This window comes from Dendropsophus ebraccatus, unplaced genomic scaffold (assembly GCF_027789765.1).
Source record: "Dendropsophus ebraccatus isolate aDenEbr1 unplaced genomic scaffold, aDenEbr1.pat pat_scaffold_1223_ctg1, whole genome shotgun sequence".
Classification (NCBI taxonomy): Eukaryota; Metazoa; Chordata; class Amphibia; order Anura; family Hylidae; genus Dendropsophus; species Dendropsophus ebraccatus.
In genome coordinates, this window is record NW_027208640.1 from 4752 (window position 1) to 26292 (window position 21541).

Consider the following 21541-nt stretch of genomic DNA (forward strand, 5'->3'; position numbering starts at 1 on the left):
CTATCATTGGCTTACATGTGATGTAGTAGGACTGTATTCCCATATACCGCCTGACTATCATTGGCTTACATGTGATGTAGTAGGACTGTATCCCCATATACCTCCTGACTATCATTGGCTTACATGTGATGTGCTCGGACTGTATTCCCACATACCGCCTGACTATCATTGGCTTACATGTGATGTAGTAGGACTGTATTCCCACATACCGCCTGACTATCATTGGCTTACATGTGATGTAGTAGGACTGTATTCCCATATACTGCCTGACTATCATTGGCTTACATGTGATGGAGTAGGACTATATTCCCACATACCGCCTGACTATCATTGGCTTACATGTGATGTAGTAGGACTGTATTCCCACATACCGCCTGACTATCATTGGCTTACATGTGATGGAGTAGGACTATATTCCCATATACCTCCTGACTATCATTGGCTTACATGTGATGTAGTAGGACTGTATTCCCACATACCACCTGACTATCATTGGCTTACATGTGATGGAGTAGGACTGTATTCCCATATACCGTATGACTATCATTGGCTTACATGTGATGTAGTAGGACTGTATTCCCATATACCGTATGACTATCATTGGCTTACATGTGATGTGGTAGGACTGTATTCCCATATACCGCCTGACTATCATTGGCTTACATGTGATGTGGTAGGACTGTATTCCCATATACCGCCTGACTATCATTGGCTTACATGTGATGTGCTCGGACTGTATTCCCACATACCGCCTGACTATCATTGGCTTACATGTGATGTAGTAGGACTGTATTCCAACATACCTCCTGCTATCATTGGCTTACATGTGATGTGGTAGGACTGTATTCCCACATACCTCCTGACTATCATTAGCTTACATGTGATGTAGTAGGACTGTATTCCCATATACCACCTGACTATCATTGGCTTATTACATGTGATGTAGTAGGACTGTATTCCCATATACCGCTGACTATCATTGGCTTACATGTGATGTGGTAGGACTGTATTCCCATATACCGCCTGACTATCATTGGCTTACATGTGATGTAGTAGGACTGTATTCCCATATACCTCCTGACTATCATTGGCTTACATGTGATGTAGTAGGACTGTATCCCCATATACCGCCTGACTATCATTGGCTTACATGTGATGGAGTAGGACTATATTCCCATATACCGCCTGACTATCATTGGCTTACAGGTGATGTAGTAGGACTGTATCCCCACACACCGCCTGACTATCATTGGCTTACATGTGATGTGCTGGGACTGTATTCCCACATACCGCCTGACTATCATTGGCTTACATGTGATGTGCTGGGACTGTATTCCCACATACCGCCTGACTATCATTGGCTTACATGTGATGTAGTAGGACTGTATTCCCACATACCTCCTGACTATCATTGGCTTACATGTGATGGAGTAGGACTATATTCCCATATACCGCCTGACTATCATTGGCTTACATGTGATGTGGTAGGACTGTATCCCCATATACCGCCTGACTATCATTGGCTTACATGTGATGTAGTAGGACTGTATTCCCATATACCGCCTGACTATCATTGGCTTACATGTGATGTAGTAGGATTGTCCCACATACCACCTGACTATCATTGGCTTACATGTGATGTGCTCGGACTGTATTCCCACATACCGCCTGACTATCATTGGCTTACATGTGATGGAGTAGGACTGTATTTCCATATAAGGCTATGTTCACACAACTTTTTTTCAGCTCCGTTTAAAATTATGTTGGTCATTTTGAGTCTAAAAGAACGGACATTATTTAGCAGCCTTGCCTCCCCTTAGTGCAATGACTCCTGTTTGTACATTCTTCTAGTTTGGTTACTAATTGGACTTTGGGTGTGGCAAAATTGAAACTTCCATTGAATGTAGTAGTAAAAACGGAGAAAGAACGGTGACGGAAGAAAAACTGTGTCACAACTAATAAAACGTCCACTGTTTGCAAAAGACTCCTGAAAATAATGATCATGTTCATTATTTTGCCGTCCGTGGTAAAAACGTCCGTTATTCAATACACTGTGTGTATTGGACGGCCGTCTTCCCATTGACTTCAATGCATTGCCATTGCAGTCAGTTAAATCGCGGCAAAAACAGACATTTTTGTAAATAGCAAAATCGTCCGCCTTTTCTCTATTTTTGACGTTGTGTGTACATTGCCTATCACTGCATAGTAAACATAGGAGATAGACTGGAGAAACTGAGTGTCTCTGGCTGCTTCATACACGTGTGTCTCTGACCAACTCACTAACACACACTGCACTGGACTTCCTGTCCACACAGGGCTTACTAGCTACTTCCCCAGGGGCTGTGCATGTGTGGAGAGCAGGGATAGGTAGAGGAAGAGACAGTATCTTCTAGAGGTCAGCACAGACCACATGGTACAATAACAACAGTAACCTTTGCTTACTTCAGCTGTGCAAGACATAACAAGGTTTAAAATAACACTGGCACCTAGTGGTAAAACTATAGAATGCTACCTTCATCACCACTGACCTGAAGAGAGAACTTTACGAAAGGTTCCTAGGGCACTTAACTATAGGATACCACACTTACAGGTGATGTAGTAGGATTGTATTCCACATACTGCCTGACTATCATTGGCTTACATGTGATTGGTAGGACTGTATTCTCACATACCGCCTGATTGATGTAACCGCTGGAGAGATTTAGGGAGAACAGCAGGTGCAGCTTATGAGAGAGGCCCCAAACTACATCTCCCATCTCTCCCTGGGACAGTGAGCTGAGGGGAGCAGGAAGTGATGCTGCGCTGGGAGGAAGAGGAGGAGCCAGAGAGAGACAGTGCATGGTGGGCAGCATGGTCTGAGGAGAGGAGACCCCCCACCTGTGCTGTGTCTGAGGAGAGGAGACCACCTCCTGTGCTGTGTCTGAGGAGAGGAGACCACCTCCTGGGCTGTGTCTGAGGAGAGGAGGACCCCCTCCTGTGCTGTGTCTGAGGAGAGGAGACCACCTCCTGTGCTGTGTCTGAGGAGAGGAGACCACCTCCTGGGCTGTGTCTGAGGAGAGGAGACCACCTCCTGGGCTGTGTCTGAGGAGAGGAGACCACCTCCTGGGCTGTGTCTGAGGAGAGGAGACCACCTCCTGTGCTGTATCAGAGGTAATAGAGACCTGACAGCTGAGAGAGGAAGGACTGAGCCCAGACAGGACCCCCCAGCTCCTGTGTGTCCAGTGAGGAGGATCCTGCCCCCCCTCCCTCTGTGAGATCCTTCCTAAATGCTGCGGCTCCATGTTGGGGGTCTGCACTGAGCCTGGGGTGTAGATCAGCAGCAGTGTGAGTAACCCTTTGTATCCCGGCTGGTGAAGCTGTGACTGGACATTGACTAATAAAGAATCACAGCTTAGACCTTGTTGGAATCTGTTCTGTTCACAAGAGCCGTGACCTGGTGGATGGTTCAAGCTGCAATTCCTTTGTTATTAAGTGCACCAACAACTTCTAAAGTGCGCCAACTGGACCCCAACGTATAGACATTTATCTTACTATCTGGCTGCAGCCTGACTTATTGCATATAGTCAGTGTGGATGTATGTGCCGGCCTGGTGTGCAGTGACTGTGTGTGAGGAGAGTCACCTCCTCGAGTCTAAATTGTTAGAGTGCTCACACTAGTCACCCTTTTTACCAAACAACCCCCCTTCCTGCTTGCTGAAGTGTTTCCACTTTCAGGCTCGATTCACACGTAGTAATAGTGCGTCCGTATGTACGGATGTAATAGTGCGGCCGTATATTTGATGTTTGGTGTGTATGCTGGGAAGTATAGGTATATGCGGCTGCACAGTGCACACTCCGTATGAGTTTCTGGCCTGATTGTATCCGGGTCCGTAAAAAATGAGCAAGACCATTATTTTCCGGGCCGAAATGGTCCAAGTCGACCGTAGGAAGTAACATTCGGGCCTGGCGGAACCTCTGATTACTGCCGGATCAATCTGGATTCTCATTAGAATAATTCATCAATGCGTAACGCCCCTTCAGTTTAAAAGGCCCAAGTGAATGGGCTTCAATAGGTGACCATCCTTTTAGGTGTCCCGATCTGGAGCCGATGGCACGGCGAGCGGAGCATGGTGGTGCTGGTCGTGGGCGACGTGGTTCCTGGCAGCGGGACATTGATGTTCCACGCCTGATCGCAGAGGTAAGTTTGATCGAAGAATTACACTCATCCTTTCTAGAATGGTTTTACTTGGAAAATAGGATGTGTAGTCTCTTTCTGTGTATCTATTTATCCCTCTCTCTATCTATATATCTATGTAATATATGTCTAATAATATGTAATGTATGCGAACCCAAATACATATCTCTGTTAATATATTTATGTGATTGTTTAAAATGTTTTTACTTGGACTTAGAAATGCACGATGGTCGTCTCGGCCAACAAACACGCACCTAAGCCACATGTAACACACATATGAATGTCAACACTGTTAGTGGTCTTAAATATAATCGTTTTAGTCATGCGACACGGGCGTGGGAATGTGGCCTGCAAAAAACCACAAAGTATCGTCATGTGTTTCCTTATCTGCTATAGTAATTAATTTCGAGTGCAGTTCCCATATAAAACCACTACTTACATATGTCGAATTTAGTATCCCTATTGAGTGTAGGGTTGTTTGATTTCTTACATGTATCAATTGTATTTAATAACAGTGACATGTGTACACATGTAGACAATTTTTCTGCACAAATCAGTATAGTGCGTTTTGGATGCGTTTTTTGTGTGATATAGTGCATGTGAATCTGAGTAAGCGTGCGCACTACACCGTACACTAGTATAGTCAAGTAATGTTTGTGGGAATCTTTTGGAAATCGAGTCGAGCAAGGTTGCGTTTGGATGCGTTTTTGTGTGATATAGTGCATGTGAATCTGAGTAAGCGTGCGCACATACACCGTACACAGTATAGTCAAGTAATGTTTGTGGAATCTTTTGGAAATCGAGTCGAGCAAGGTTGCGTTTTGGATGCGTTTTTTGTGTGATAATAGTGCATGTGAATCTGAGTAAGCGTGCGCACTACACCGTACACAGTATAGTCCAAGTAATGTTTGTGGAATCTTTTGGAATCGAGTCGAGCAAGGTTGCGTTTTTGATGCGTTTTTCATGTAGCTCGTTTTTGCACGTAGTTTCATGTTATTGTGTGCTCCTCCTCGAATGTTCGACCTAATGCTATACCTAACCTTACATGTATTTAATTATTAAAATATATTTGTCACGCTATATCAGCGACTGTTTAATACATAAATGTTGACCATAGTTATTACAAAATGTCGAGATCTCTAACCATAGTCGTTGTGACATGTTTTATCCACACACTAAGATAACAAAACACCACACACACACCAGAACAAACACCGCAGCAGTGAAATAGTTAGCTTCACTCGTTTGCACATGTGTTCATGTATTTTCGAAACAATGTTGATTTTCTCTTTCATCAGGTGTGAATGCAAAGCTGGCATTGATCTGGTCTTGTGGCCTACTAATTAGTGCTAGTTAAGATACAAAGCCTTTCCTAAATTCAATCATTAGACACCAATCTTGGTATGTGTTCAGAAGTGTGTTCAAAGAGTTCTGGCATTCCTTGGTTTAGTGAGTCTTGGCTCAGTGGTTATTAGGCTGTGTTCCTTAGATTACACAGGTGGTCTGTTGGAATCCCAACACCACTCTATGTAATGTCATAATGGAAAACATGTTCTTATTCTAATCGATGTAGACACACAGAGAGGTGAAGTCAGATGGAGAGGTCTAGTGATTTCTTGTCTTCTATATAATTTTTCAGGTGCGGTCCCGTCCCCATTGTGGGACGTGACTGTGCGTGGCTACCACGACCGCGTCCTGCGTCGCGAGACGTGGGAGACGATAGCGGCTGTGTAGTCCCACAGTGGGGCGATGTGACGGACAGCGAGCAGCTGCGGATGGGTATGTCGTGTTGTCAAATAATGTATGACATAAAATTGTGAGAACAATGTCCGATATTTCTACCAAGACCTCGAAATATCTATCAATTATTAAAATTCTATCTATTTCTAATAAATCTTTGCTTTTGTCAGTCCGAGCAGTGGAGACACGCTGGTCTAGTGTCAGGGACCAGTACCAACGGGCGATACGCACGGAGGAGAGGGTGGGGAGCCGATCTCCATGCGCTATGCGCCGTTGTTTGGATTTTATCCCGAGCCGCAGTCAACGGCAGTAAGTATATTTTTTCTTATTCCATAATGTATATAGTATCATATAGTGTACAATATGTAATACATGAGATAAAATGTTATATGGGAGTAAGGAATTTTAATTCTGCCTTTGGTTGTTCAGCAGAACCTGGTCCATACTCACTAGCAGATAATCTCATCCGATTTCACCAATCTGCCTCTTTATGTATATGTTTTATAGGAATGTGCAGACAATTACTTTAATGTATCCCGATAATTGACTACATACACTATTGCCATTCTTTATAAGGCCCTAGTTGTGTCATGTTGTTAGCCTTCATGCTGGTGTATGTGACTGTCCAGAGAGGGTTAATGTATCCTGGACCAATCACAATAGTCCCCCTTTGCTCACAACTCAAACAAATGCTTACACACCACTCTGACTCGTGCTTCAACATCCTGTCATTTCTCTAAAATATGTTAGTTTCTGTCATGGCGCTAGAACAACATCTCGTGATTTTTGCAGATCACGGTCACTCCCTCAGTTGTTTAGCGTGTGCTGTAGTGGCAGAGCCAGTAAGCATGGTGAATGAAATGGCTGTTTCTATGCAGCGGATAATGTTTTATATTTAGTGTCCTACAGTACTAAGCAGTCCGAGAGCTGTTCTCCGGCCCACCTATTCACTTCCTTTATACTCAATGCTGGGCGGCCTGCTGCTCTGTCACTGTCTCAGTGTGGCCTGCGGGGATCTATGACAGGTACACAGGCCTCTTACTGGCCGCTTGTGTATCTGGTCACATGACTAACTCAGGCTCCTCTCCCTGCTGGGCCACATTAAAAAACACTTGTTGTTGTGTTGTCACCAGAATGGTTCCATGCCCACAACATGCCCTGAAGATGAGAGCATTGTTTCCACACTCAGAACGGGGAACATTTTTGGCTAATGTTTTTTTGTTTAAGTTTATTAGAAAACACTAATGTGAATGAGTTAATATAATAGTTGTATGTCCTAACATAGGATGCGCATAGTACTACATAATGTCTTCGTGTTACCAAAACACACATTTCGACATACTGTAATGTTATCAAAACTTAAACATTCGATATTGAAGTACCTTTATGAATGTGTCCATATTAGCTAACCTTTCTGTCTCTCCACAGAAACCCGTGGCAATTCGCAGACCCACCGGGAGGACAGGATGCTGCTGGTTCTGATGTTGCAGCATCACAGCAGGAAGGGGGATAGTGCCACGCCACCGCCATCACAGGAGCCTGGCAGTCCTACTCTTTCTGAGGGCAACGGAGCCGATGCCAGGACCTTCTGGCTCGACTTCCATTGCACGAAGAGGAGGAGGCTGCAGCACCATCAACATCTGGTGCAGGTCCTAGTGGTGTGCCCCTGGCAGCTCGGCCACGTCAGCCACTTCACGAGGCCCACTACTACCACCACCAGGAGGCGTCGGGAGCAAGAAGAAGCTCATTCAGCACTGAGTGAGTTGGATCAATCTGTCGTCAACTTTGTCAGGCGGTTTGATGGAGGAGATGATCAGAATGATTTCTTCTGCTACTATCTGGGAGTCCGTTTACGGAATCTCCCTACTAATCTGGCACGTAGTGCGCGGATGGTTACAGAAGTGCTGCTGTCGTGTCACGAGCAGATTGACCCCGATACTTTCCCCGACCCTTGCTATGTGGGGCGTCCTCCTACAATCTGTGTATGGGTTACACTCACGGAGGCCACATATCCCGCCGGAGGGCTTTCTTTTCCCCGAGACCACTGCGCCCCCACCTGTGCCCCCACCTCTCTCCCCCCTTGTCCCCCCAGCATTGTCCCCCAGAGCACCCTGGTGCCATGCCCCCTCCATCTGAGGGTACTAGGGCCGTTCCTAGGCGCCAGCCACGGCGTGGACGGCGCTCTCGGACATCTCGTTACCCACGACGTTTATGATTTCTACTATGTGATGTATGAGGCAATACATCATAAATATTATTATATTTTTTTGGTTTAAAATTTTTCTATTTTTTTTTTTTTTTTTTTTTTTTTTTTTTTTTTTTTTTTTTTGGTGGTTATGGCAAGTGGTCTCCTTTTTCAGGCCCAGAGAGGTCATTTGTGTTAGGGTAGAGTAGGTCCATGTCCCTGAGGACACCTTACCGGGGTGACATGGTACACTCTGTTTGAAAAAACAGTTTGCTAGATCCTCATTTAAAAGAATCTATAGAAAAAAGTAAATCATAATGTCTTTCCTTTAGCTATCTCCAGGGCGAATGGTTCTTGTGTGTAGGGGCCCTTGTTAGCAGAACCAATATGTCACTACATTTAAACGTCAATAAGGAAAAAAAGGACTGGTCATACAATAGATGAGTTCCTAAATGCAAGTGTCTGATGTGTCCGGTTTTTACATCCATTACTGACTTTTGTTGCCTATGTTTGACTCAGCATCTTGCACAGAAGGTTGATTTTGTGAAATGTATCCTTTTTGTTAACCTTTATACACAATAATGGGTTTAATGTGATATTCATACAGAACATGCAGAGTTTGGTGTAAAAATTATTTTAGATATAATATTTAATTCAAACATTATAAGTATTTTAATGATCAACAATAAAATCCAAACTACATTTGGCCTGGAGAAAACAATGCTACATTGTGTGTGTGTGTAAGTCGAATAGTTGACATTCTTCCACACACATCTGCGTTGTTCTCTCTCGATTGGGAGGTGTAATGTACTGATTTGGCTCAAGGTTACTAAAGTACCGCGCGCTTACACAATGTACTGTATCCTAGAATAAAATCCACATTTTCACACATGGAGAGGCCTAAAAGCCTTGCCAAGGATACATCAAGGATCTATTCACATGTTTCAGTTTAAAAAGCTAAAAATTAACCATTATTATGTTTGTATTGGTTTGGCCTTTGCACATAGTGCAGTTAATGGATGTGTTGACGATATATATGTAACATTTCCCACAAGTCTCAGGCTTTTATTAACATGTTGTGTCACTACGCTAATCATTGACTCAGTGTGTGCTGGATGAAATATCTGATAGTCTGCTCCTAGACTGGCCACGAGATCGGCCTTTGGGAGCCTGCAGCAGAATGCAATGATCTGTCTGCAGTAAGCTGCAGCTTCAATGCGCCCTTCCCCCTCTGTCCTAATCTAACTTTGACTTTACTATTGTGACATCATATTGCTTGGCACGTCTGAGAATGTTTTGAATAAAATTCCTGTGTATTTATATAATCTCTCATTTTTTCACCTCTCCCAGAAAAAGCTTAGCTGGTTGTGCACTTTGTTTCGCGTAATGATTTGCATTAATGCGACATGGCCTATTTTAGCCATGTATACAGATGGCAACACTTTATCAGTCTGAATACAAAGCCTCTATTTCATATGGTATTCAAAATTTCGTAACCCTGTCAGTAACCAAAGTGAAAACTAACGTTGATTTCTAGTCAACAGTGCCTTTTTCCGCCAAGGGCTGGGTTATTTGCATATGTAAATGAGTGTGTTCGCTCACATATGGAGATAGTGGCTGGGCTGATCCACCGGTTCGGTAGCTCCAATATAGAATGGATCACAGAAATCGTGGGGCCCAAGCGGCAAGCAGGTACGACATGGTGCAACAAAGGGGGTGTAAGGAATGAATCTAGGAATAACAAACGTGTTGTTTCTGTGGTCATTTCATGGCTGAGCACCAGTTTTCTCCTTCTGGAGATTACACCTTAGTTTGCAGTTAACTGACGACCAGTGAGTGCCTGGCCTGAGGGCTGGGTATGAGGTATCGTTGGTACAGGTGTGCTCTCGGCCTTGTCAGAGAGTGGACATGTGTCCTGGACCTTTGCAGGTGCCTTTGGGCCGGAAGGGAAAGGAATGTTGTGTTTGTGGTCCATTTCTTGGAGAAGTGGCCAAATGTTATATAGCATTGTTAGTGCATGTATCTGAGTGCCAACCCTGCACTGTGGCTAGTTTGCACCTGTGTGATGAGAGCAGGATTGCCATTTGGCCTTGACATAGGATGATAGAAGAAAGGAATTATTTATTTGAAGCTTAGCATGAGAGAAATATTGTTTGCCACACATTTCTCACGGTCTTATTTTGTAATTGTCCTTGTATATTTTTAAATATAACTCAAAATACAGGGATGAATGTAACAACTGTTTGTGTCCAGGCTTCACCTAGGCCGTGTCCGTGACTGGATGGAGATAACAAATGTATCATTTTGAGTTCCTATGGGTAGAAGCCAAGGTTATTTAGGATGTGTCCTGCATTGTAAGAATCTGCACTTTGAAAAACCGTCGCTGGAAGAAGAAGTGATTTGGACAACAAAGCCGGAGTGATTCATGGAGGCCCTGAGATGTATCCTGATCGGTCTGTTATAGCCGTCGGCCAGCTGATCAGTGAAGTAAGTATTTTCTGGAGCTGTTGGGAGTGCTTTATACATAGATAAGATCATCGATAGAAAGATTTCGATCGTCCTTTGGACTCGGAGAAGATAGTTGTGTGGCCGTGACTTAATGTATGACTGTCATTTGTTGTGTGAGTCACATTTACATACATGTAATTTACAAGTCTTGTCTTTTATATCGCTTTTTGTGATGTCCAAAAGTCACATCTGTAATTGCATCCTGTTTAAGTGGTAAATAATTTAGTGAAAACAAATCGATTATGTAATGATCAATAGATGCTAGATAATATTTATTTTATGTGTACGATTGTCTATAGTCATTTAGTGGCACGATACATCGCTCCGAGTAGTTTATGTAAGTACGATTGTGTGTAATTCCTATGTGTTTGCCATCAGGGGGCGCTTGAAATCCAGCAATGACTGCATGAGTCTTTTCAGATGTGTGTGTCTCCTCCAAATCTGTGAATGTGTTAGCTCTTTCGGACCATGTAACGCACATCGTATTTTAGGCGAGATTTGTAAGTAATGGCTGGTCGAGGAATTGTCCTTGTAATAGCACATGTTGTTGGGCAAACAGGGCGTGACTTAGGATTGCTCTTAGCGAGATGGCCGTGCAGCGAACTCTCTCCCTTCTCCCTCCTCCCTCCTCCCTCTCCCTCCTCCCTCTCCTGCTCCCTCCTCTCCTGCTCCCTCCATGATGGTTGTTGGCGGCACATACATAGTAGAAATCCTACCATATAATGTGCTGATAGTGTCATCATAAGGAGGTCGCTTAAATAGTACGCAAATCACGCACAAGATCCGGCGCAGGCTGATGATGCTATAGGCTAGCGACACAGCGTGGACACGCCCCTCTCTGTAGTACATGCACGTCATCAGTGTGCGTAGCGGGGTTGTTGTTTAGCCGGAGTGTTTGGTGTGCTGTGCTAATTCTGTTCACTGCTCGGCTAATGAGTATTTTGGCTTTTAGCGCTGCTCTGCTTTGTACTTTGTCAGGCGTTGTAACGTCGGAAGCACACACAATCCGCAGCAGCCACGTTCAAAGAGGCGTGGCCGACCATTATGGCACTTGTAGTGCAGCGGCTTACGACGTGACAATGCCGGACAGAAATGGGTAAGCTGAGCATCGTTACATGGTGTCACATAGCAATTCGCCGAGCACACGACACGCAATAGTTAACCCCCCCCCCCACCCCCCTACGCCCAGTGCTGAGGTGGCGAGACTACAGAGAGGAGGCGTGTCCCCCCGGTCGCTATCCAGATCCCAGACCCCCGCGCCGGATTGGTGGCCTTCCATTCCGCTAGTAGTAAGCACATATATTTAGGGCAAATACTATGAGGACATGATGTGAGTAGTAGTGTACTGTGTATATGAGATGTGGCGCCAGCAAACATCATGGAGGGAGGGAGTTGGCTGCAGGTGAAGCTGGAGACCCCACCCACATAAGTGACGTACTATTTACAATCAAAACATGGCGTGTAGCATGTGACATGGGTGTAGTAGCTATGACCTTATTGACTAATAATTTCTAAGACGTTACTGTAATTATTTTGGATTTTCAGGTCCATGCTCGGCCAGTGCTATGGGACGGCCCTAGCGCCTGGGTACAGAAGCCGCTAACACGGAGTGCCGCATGGAGGGAGGTTGCCCGGATTGTATACCCAGATTGGGACCAGCATACTAGATTACAGCAATGGATAATTGGTAAGTTGTTTAGCCACTGTGGCAAACCATTAACTCGAGTGTTATGGTCACCTGACGCTGATATATTCCTAATGTGTGGATGCTTTTGCTTGAAGCTAACTATGTGGAGACCAGGTGGTCCAGTGTGAGGGACCGATTCTCAGGCAGCGACGGCAGCTGATCAGGCGTGGGGGCCAGCCCAAGAAGAACTGGCCGCTTTGCGTTTTGCCCCAATGCTGGGTTTCATTTTGAATTCCCCCAGACGCCGCAGGTAAGTGTGTGTGTTAATTGCATGTGTCCATGGTAGTAGCAGATGATGATGGAAGTAGCTCAGTGTCTTATGTGTGCAGACATAGACATGTGTTAGATTTATATAGATTGTATACATCGAGGCTCAAGCAGGGGAGCAGTATATTTTAGTGAACCACTTTAGAGTAATCTCGATTTCGGGAAGATGAGGCGCCCCCTGCTGGACACCAGATAACTAACAAATGCAGCCTTGGCCTAACCGCTTTGGGAACAGCTTTTGATCCCTCCAGGATCTAATCCAGAACATGAATGGCAGTTATGCCAATAGCGTGGACTGTCTTCATAATGTTTTAAACAATGTACGCAATGTGTCCATAGAGTACAACTATGTTCCACTCGGGTGGCCTTGTGAAGACCCACATTTTGGGTCAACAGTGTGTGAATATATTGTAGAAAAGTTCTAGTGTGGCACCTCGTACATAGAAAATAGTGGTGAAAGCAGGCAGAGTGTAATCCTGCATTGGATGCCTCCATTTAGGTTATCTGGCTAAATATGTCCTTAAACAAAAGTGCCATCTTAGATAGTGACCAGTGTTGTTTTCTCCTCAGACCACAAGTAGTTCAGCAACCAGCAGAGGCCTCATCGGATGAAGAGAATGAAGAACCTAATCTGGCAGAGGGGTTGGGCCAGGACTCCACCACCAGATGTCAAGAGGGTCCTGTGGAGCCTGGCGAGAGAGAGTGACATGTGCCTTGACCCGTCCAACAACATTTGTGTTTGTTCCGCACTCCCTCTCCTCAGCTACACCAACACCACCCCTTGTCTGCTACACTGTAGGGCCTTAGTGCCAACCGCGCCTTACTAGCATTAATAATTGCCTAACATTTGTGTGCACCAGGACCACATCAATAACACACTGTTTAGAAGGTCTGGCATCACATTAGCTAGGGATGACAATAACAGCTTGGGGGGATTGGGATGTCCCTTTTATTTTTGTGGTGCCAGAATACAGTCAGGCTGGCTGTGTCCTTCACATATTGCCCACACTATTGCCTCTGCAACACTATTCTAACTTCTGTCAACATGGTCCAAAGTAGTCTCCACACACCCTCGCCCACATCCACCCACACACACTATCATGTGAATGTTTTATTTTTGACATGTAATAAATCCATTGCGACATATCTTGTTGTTTCCCGAAATCTTATTTTTTACTTGTTTATGTTTTAGTGTTTAAGGGTTAAAAAAACAAATGATTATTGACTGCCACTAAAGGAACTACGAATACGCTTCAAAATACTTAGTGGACTTTGTTTGCATAGAAAGCTGTATTGAATGTTGCTATTGTGTCTTATAAAATTTTGTTGTATGCTTTACGTAGTAGTAGAAAATGAACACATGCTGGATGTCCTTCAGGAGAATATTTTCTAATCATATGTGAGACATTGCTGTATGTGTTAAAATGAATGTGTCATGATAGGAAACAATTATAATGTAGTTAAGTATTTCATTTATCAGGCCAACACTCTCCTGCTGTGGCCACTTCCTGCCTTGGCCACAGATGGCAGCAGAGAGCACTGTCATACATGACAAACAAGGAATCGCAACATTCACTACATGTTCGTAGTAGGTTCACAATAACGTGTATTTGAGTCAGTATATTTTGGTCAGTATTGTTAACAAAACCAGTAGTGGCTTAAAAACACAAAGGCTGTGTTCACACAATGTAGAAATAGAGTGGCTGTGCGCCATTTAAAGTGAAATATTGCTAAGTTTTTTTCTAAGAATGGATGTTATTTGGAAATGTCCTTATTTAGTGTTTTAATGGCGCACATCCACAACATTACAACATTGTGTCGAGATCCTTTGGGTGTTTAGAATCCACTGCTGTTTTTGTTAGCTATACTGAGTGAAATACACGTATTGTGAAGCACTAGCGAAGATGTAGTGAATGCTGCGATTCCTTCTTTTTGAGGTCTGAGCCTGCTCTATGCTGACATCTGTAGCCAAGGCAGGAAGTGGCCAGAGCAGGAGAGGCTTGTGATGAGCACTAACATATTTTGGGACATTAATGTTATTATCATGACACTATCATTTCCACATAGAGCTCTATGTCCGATGGTAGTAGAAATCTCCTCCTGCAGGACATCCAGCATGTGGTCATTATGTACAAAGTGGAGGATATATAAACGTACACCACAATAAACTACATAATGTAGCGTTTACACTGGCAGATTGATGTGATGGATTTTGGATAAGAAATCCAGGAGATGACTGTAGACAAGGAACAGGTGATCAAGTAAAGAGCGAGATTTCTAATCTTTGAATACACTCTTCTGTGTTTTACAGAAAAAAAATGGATGATAAAATAATATTTTTGAACCGCAACCTAAGTAGACCACATCCAGCTGGCGCACCTGGGTGATGTGTGGAGGGATATATGTGGTGTGTTAATAGTGATTGTTAAGAAGTGAGATGGACTGTGGCACTAGAAGATATCAGATCCTGTTACATATCCCACACTAGAAAGTTAGACATATAGTGCGCACCCTGCTGGTCACTCCATAGGAAATGCACATGTTTTGATCACATCAATCTTTCAGCACACTAGGTTCAAAGGACTATACAATTAACATTAGCATGATGTGACCATGCTCGATAATTACTGGCCAGTAGTATATCGAGTGAGGTAATGTGTATTTTCGAACACTACTATGTGGGAACACACAACATGTTTTACATACATTGAAAAGGCAGACACATTGTTTAGTCGAATAAGAAAATATATTTTTTGTTTTAGTAAAAAGAGAATGAAAATTAAATATCAACCAATACATCGGGTTCAAACAACAAAAGAAAATAAAAAAACACACATCCCAGAGACAGGTGACATACATGCGGGAAAACATCAGTCCTGTGGCCGTGGCTCATAAGGGAGGCTGTGAAAGGGGCACGGGCACGGCGCCTTCAGGAGTCATGAAGTAGTCAGCAAAGAGGTTCCTGACCACTATCCCGCGGTTGAGTTGTCTCCCTTGGCCATAGTTGATAGGGGCACTAAAAGCTGGCAGTGTCTCCACGTTCACCTCCGGGGTGGGAGCATAGTCCCGAAGGTAGTTGTGGAGAACACAGGCAGCTTTAATGACCATGTCAACTGTGGCCAATTTCAACTGCAGGGCAGTGGTAAACACTCTCCACTGACTAGTCATGATCCCGAAGGCGCACTCCACGAAGTTACGTGCCCGGCTCAGCCTCCGGTTAAATAGTCTCCCCCGTTCATCCAGCCCTCTCCGTGGGTAAGGGCGCAGCAGGTTGTTGAGTAAAGGGAAGGCTTGATCCCCTACCATGACGAATGGAGCGGGATGCGTGGTACCCGGAAGAGGAGTGGGAGGAGGTAGAGTCACGTGATCTAAGAGTATGCGCCGCCCAAACTCTGATCTCAGTAGCGCCCGGGAGTCCCCAGTACTGCCATAGGAGCCGACGTCGATGGCAAGGAAACGATACGTGGAATCAACAACCGCGATCAGGACCACAGAAAAAAATTTCTTATAATTGAAATACTGTGATCCTGATCGCGGTGGTTGCTTCACACGTATGTGCTTACCATCAACCGCCCCTATACAGTTGGGGAAATTGGCCACAGACTGAAAGCCTGCTGCTGACTGCAACCAAATCTCCCGGGTCGGACTGGGCATCACGATGGGCTGCAAATGCTCCCAGATCACGGCGCACGTGCAACTCACAATTCCAGAGATGGTGGACGTACCAACCCTGAATTGGAGGTGCAACGATACATAACTCTCCCCTGTCGCCAAGAATCTGTGAAAAAATGAAAAATAGTATTTTATGATTCTATTTCACATTCAGCTACATATTAAATTATTACATATTTTAACACTATATTAGATTTCACTACAATTACATGAACAAATAGTTCGCATTAAAATAAAGCATCTTCACCTTAACGTTATGAGCAGACGTCCCACAGGAGGGATGGATTTCCGCATGTAGGTGTCCTGTCTCTGGAGATGTGGGGTCAAAATGGAAAGTAAATTATCAAAGGCCTCCATAGGCAGGCGCACGAAGTCCTGGAACTTGTCAGGATGTCTGCAACAAATTAAGAAAAATATTGATCACTAATATTACACACAAACACACATCATAGGAAGATGTCATACGGTTTACAAATGTTGAAATTAACATCAAACGTTGTAAGGATAAACAAAAAACCTAATAAAATTATGGACTTTGGGGTAAACATTTGTGGACAGTAACCTTTACATTTGCAATATTACATTCAAAGATTTGACGACTTTGATGTATTCAAATCGACATACCGTCGCAAATCATCATACAGGCAACCAATGTGGCCCCGGGTCTCCCTCCGAACATTGATGGGGTGGACCCAATATCGCCGTCCCACCTCCTGCAGACGGCGCTGCTCTGCGTCTTTTTGCCTCTGAGAAGAATTTTTAAAAAATTACATTTATTATTTTTAAGACATCTCAATTAGTCACAAAATTATTACACAGTTGCATTTAAGGACCTTTGGTCAACAGTACTTAAGGGAGCTTGCATAAACAATACATTTAAATCAATGTTTTACGGATTATAAGCCTAAACAGTTTGTAAGGCTAGTTTGAAATAAGTTACATAAAGCTTTAAAAAAAAAAAAAAAAAAAAAAAAAAAAAAAAATATATAGAGACTTACACACAAACGCTGGTAATAATTACGCATCTTCCACAGGATCGAAAGCACCACGAGCTGGTGCTTGCGGCGCAGCCTCATACGCCGGGCTGGCCCATAGGGCGCATTATTAGCGCCATCAGACATCTTTTTTTTTATTTTTTTGCCATTCAAAACACTACAAGCATATGGGCGTACTTCGCGAGTGGGCGGAGATTTTATAGGGATGTGGGTGTGCTTATTTGGCCCGGGGGCAGATTCATGAATCAAATACATGCTTTTGAGCGGGGCCAAACAAGCCAAGACACATCATGACACTACGGCCGGACTCTTACGATAAGACCGTAAGTGGTTTTCAAATACAGCCGCCAGACCACCCGGAGATGTACGGGACAGAAATTTTAACGCCCGCACTGTTACTACGTGTGAAACCGGCCTGAGGGGGAGAGTTCTGTGTTGCCACATTTATTTTTATGTCATATCCATTCCCTTTGTCTTCATACCCCATTGTCACGCCCAGTATTGATATTTCCCAAGCATTAAATTGGTTCCTGTTTCCATGTTACTTCTCTCTGTGAGTGTATCACTTATAGTGTATTGATTGTGTACCAAGCTAGGTGGGGGTTTCCTGAGTCAGCCCCTGGCAGAAGAGTGACAACCTCCTGCATACCAAGCAAGCTCTTGTCAAGACTCAGGTGGAGGTACTGCGCTGAGTGAGAAGGTGAAACTAACCACAACCCCCCTGTCAGGATTGTGCTGTAACCTGGTGTGAACTGAACCTGTTTTTGCTTCTGTGTGCCACACCCGCTTGCTTCTCAGCTATCTGGCAATGCGGGAGTTAAACTGATTTTCTAGGAGACTTGATCTTTCCAGCTGAGTAGGTCTTTAGACTGACAGGAATCTCTGCCTATCTGGAACCTGGATACCCGGTCCAATGGGGATTCGGACTGGAATCTGGTTCAGTATAAAAAGGAAGCTAAGACAGAGTTCCAGTGCTGGTTATTAGCTTAATACCCTGATCCCAGCTTCCCTTGTCTACTCCTGCGATCCCCACGCCTAATCCCTCTGTTTTGCTCGACTTGATACCTGACCTCCTGCCTGACTTTTTGACTACCCGTTTGCTTGCTGATTTTGTACTGCATTGCCTGTTTGGATTTTTTGACCTGGCTTGTTTGACTATTCTTTTGTGTTGCTTGTCCGTCTTGTTCCGTGTGCACGTATTTAGCGCAGGGAACGTCAACGTGGTTGTCCACGGCTGCCTAGGGCCGACTGAGGCAAGTAGGTAGGGAGAGTGGGTGGGTTCAGACCTAGGGCCCACTGTCTTGTCGTATCTGTACCTCCCTGTCCTGACAGAATAACCAGCCCAAAACTGCCTTGGGGTCATGGACGCCCTGACAATGATAGTGGACCGTATGCAGCAGCTCAATACCTCAGTCCAGGAGCTTGCTGAACGGGTCCAGGTCAGTGGCGGATTAAATGTACTCTGGGCCCTGGGCTGTCCACCCAACCTGGGCCCCCCCCCCTCCACAAGTCAATTCGCCCACATTATAATCCGCTACTGCGCCCCCCACACACACACTGTCCCCAATAAACATAATGTTTGGTCCCTTGCTGCTACCCCCAGTAAGCATTGTCCACCCCACCTCCACTGCCCCCAATAAACATATTGCCACCTCACCTGGTCCCTGATGTTGCCCCCCCCCCCCCCCCCCCCAAGGTCACAGCAGCACAGAGGATGTCAGGAGAGGAGGGTGCTGATCTTATAGGAGAGGTCCGAGCAGCACAGAGGATGTCAGGAGAAGAGGGTGCTGATCTATAGGGGAGGTCACAGCAGCACAGAGGATGTCAGGAGAGGAGGGTGCTGATCTATAGGAGTGGTCCGAGCAGCACAGAGGATGTCAGGAGAGGAGAGTGCTGCTCTTATAGGGGAGGTCGCAGTGCCCAGCAGCACAGAGGATGTCAGGAGAGGAGGGTGCTGATCTATAGGGGAGGTCCCAGCAGCACAGAGGATGTCAGGAGAGGAGGGGGCTGATACTATAGGAGATGGTCCCCCTTTATAGATGGTCTCCCTCTTTCCCGCTCTATAGATTGTCCCCCTCTTTCCCCCTCTATAGATGGTCCCCCTCTTTCCCCCTTTATACATGGTCCCCCTCTTTCCCCCTCTATAGATGGTCCCCCTCTTTCCCCCTCTATAGATGGTCCCCCTCTTTCCCCCCTTATAGATGGTCCTCCTCTTTCCCCCTCTATAGATGGTCCCCCTCTTTCCCCCTTTATAGATGGTCCCCCTCTTTCCCCCCTTATAGATGGTCCCCCTCTTTCCCCCTCTATAGATGGTCCCCCTCTTTCCCCCTCTATAGATGGTCCCCCTCTTTCCCCCTTTATAGATGGTCCCCCTCTTTTTCCCCCTTATAGATGGTCCCCCTCTTTCCCCCTCTATAGATGGTCCCCCTCTTTCCCCCTTTATAGATGGTCCCCCTCTTTCCCCCCTTATAGATGGTCCCCCTCTTTCCCCCCTTATAGATGGTCCCCCTCTCCCCCCCTCCCTTATAGATGGTCCCCCTCTCCCCCCTCCCTTATAGATGGTCCCCCTCTTTCCCCCTCTATAGATGGCCCCTCTCTTCCCCCCTTATAGATGGTCCCCCTCTTTCCCCCTTTATACATGGTCCCCCTCTTTCCCCCTCTATAGATGGTCCCCCTCTTTCCCCCTCTATAGATGGTCGCCCTCTCCCCCCTTATAGCTGGTCCTCCTCTTTCCCCCCTTATAGATGGTCCTCCTCTTTCCCCCTCTATAGATGGCCCCCCTCTTTCCCCCCTTATAGATGGTCCTCCTCTTTCCCCCTCTATAGATGGTCCCCCTCTTTCCCCCTTTATAGATGGTCCCCCTCTTTCCCCCCTTATAGATGGTCCCCCTCTTTCCCCCTCTATAGATGGTCCCCCTCTTTCCCCCTTTATAGATGGTCCCCCTCTTTCCCCCCTTATAGATGGTCCCCCTCTTTCCCCCCTTATAGATGGTCCCCCTCTCCCCCCCTCCCTTATAGATGGTCCCCCTCTCCCCCCTCCCTTATAGATGGTCCCCCTCTCCCCCCTCCCTTATAGATGGTCCCCCTCTTTCCCCCTCTATAGATGGTCCCCCCTCTTTTCCCCCTTATAGATGGTCCCCCCTCTATAGATGGTCCCCCTCTTTTCCCCTTATAGATGGTCCCCCCCTCTTTCCCCCTTATAGATGGTCCCCCCCTCTATAGATGGTCCCCCTCTTTTCCCCTTATAGATGGTCCCCCTCTTTCCCCCCTCTATAGATGGCCCCCCTCTTTTCCCCCTTATAAATGGCCCCCCCTCTTTCCCCCTTATAGATGGTCCCCCCCTCTATAGATGGTCCCCCTCTTTTCCCCTTATAGATGGTCCCCCCCTCTATAGATGGTCCCCCTCTTTTCCCCTTATAGATGGTCCCCCCCTCTTTCCCCCTCTATAGATGGTCCCCCTCTTTCCCCCTTATAGATGGTCCCCCCTCTATAGATGGTCCCCCCCTCTTTCCCCCTTTATAGATGGTCCCCCTCTTTTCCCCCTCTATAGATGGCCCCCCTCTTTCCCCCTTTATAGATGGTCCCCCTCTTTTCCCCCTTATAGATGGTCCCCCCCTCTTTTCCCCTCTATAGATGGTCCCCCTCTTTCCCCCTCTATAGATGGTCCCCCTCTTTCCCCCTCTATAGATGGTCCCCCTCTTTCCCCCTTTATAGATGGTCCCCCCTCTTTCCACCTTTATAGATGGTCCCCCTCTTTCCCCCCTTATAGATGGTCCCCCTCTCCCCCCTCCCTTATAGATGGTCCCCCTCTTTCCCCCCTTATAGATGGTCCCCCTTTCCCCCTTTATAGATGGTCCCCCTCTTTCCCCCTTTATAGATGGTCCCCCTCTTTCCACCTTTATAGATGGTCCCCCTCTTTCCCCCCTTATAGATGGTCCCCCTCTCCCCCCTCCCTTATAGATGGTCCCCCTCTCCCCCCTCCCTTATAGATGGTCCCCCTCTCCCCCCTCCCTTATAGATGGTCCCCCTCTTTCCCCCTCTATAGATGGTCCCCCTCTTTTCCCCCTTATAGATGGTCCCCCCTCTATAGATGGTCCCCCTCTTTTCCCCTTATAGATGGTCCCCCCCTCTTTCCCCCTCTATAGATGGCCCCCCTCTTTTCCCCCTTATAAATGGCCCCCCCCTCTTTCCCCCTTATAGATGGTCCCCCCTCTTTCCCCCTTATAGATGGTCCCCCCTCTATAGATGGTCCCCCTCTTTTCCCCTTATAGATGGTCCCCCCCTCTATAGATGGTCCCCCTCTTTTCCCCTTATA

General features: G+C 45.9%; 1 protein-coding gene across 1 annotated transcript; it reads right to left on the bottom strand.

The window, feature by feature from the left end:
• Positions 1-15290: 15290 nt before the first annotated feature.
• Positions 15291-16996, bottom strand: LOC138774999 (uncharacterized). Its single transcript, XM_069955760.1, has 3 exons — positions 16857-16996; positions 16480-16626; positions 15291-16338 (listed from the first exon to the last, which is right to left on the bottom strand). The coding sequence occupies exons 2-3, from the start codon at positions 16587-16589 to the stop codon at positions 15450-15452; spliced, it is 999 nt and encodes a 332-aa protein (XP_069811861.1). The 5' UTR covers positions 16590-16626; positions 16857-16996; the 3' UTR covers positions 15291-15449.
• Between the last annotated feature and the right edge of the window lie 4545 nt (positions 16997-21541).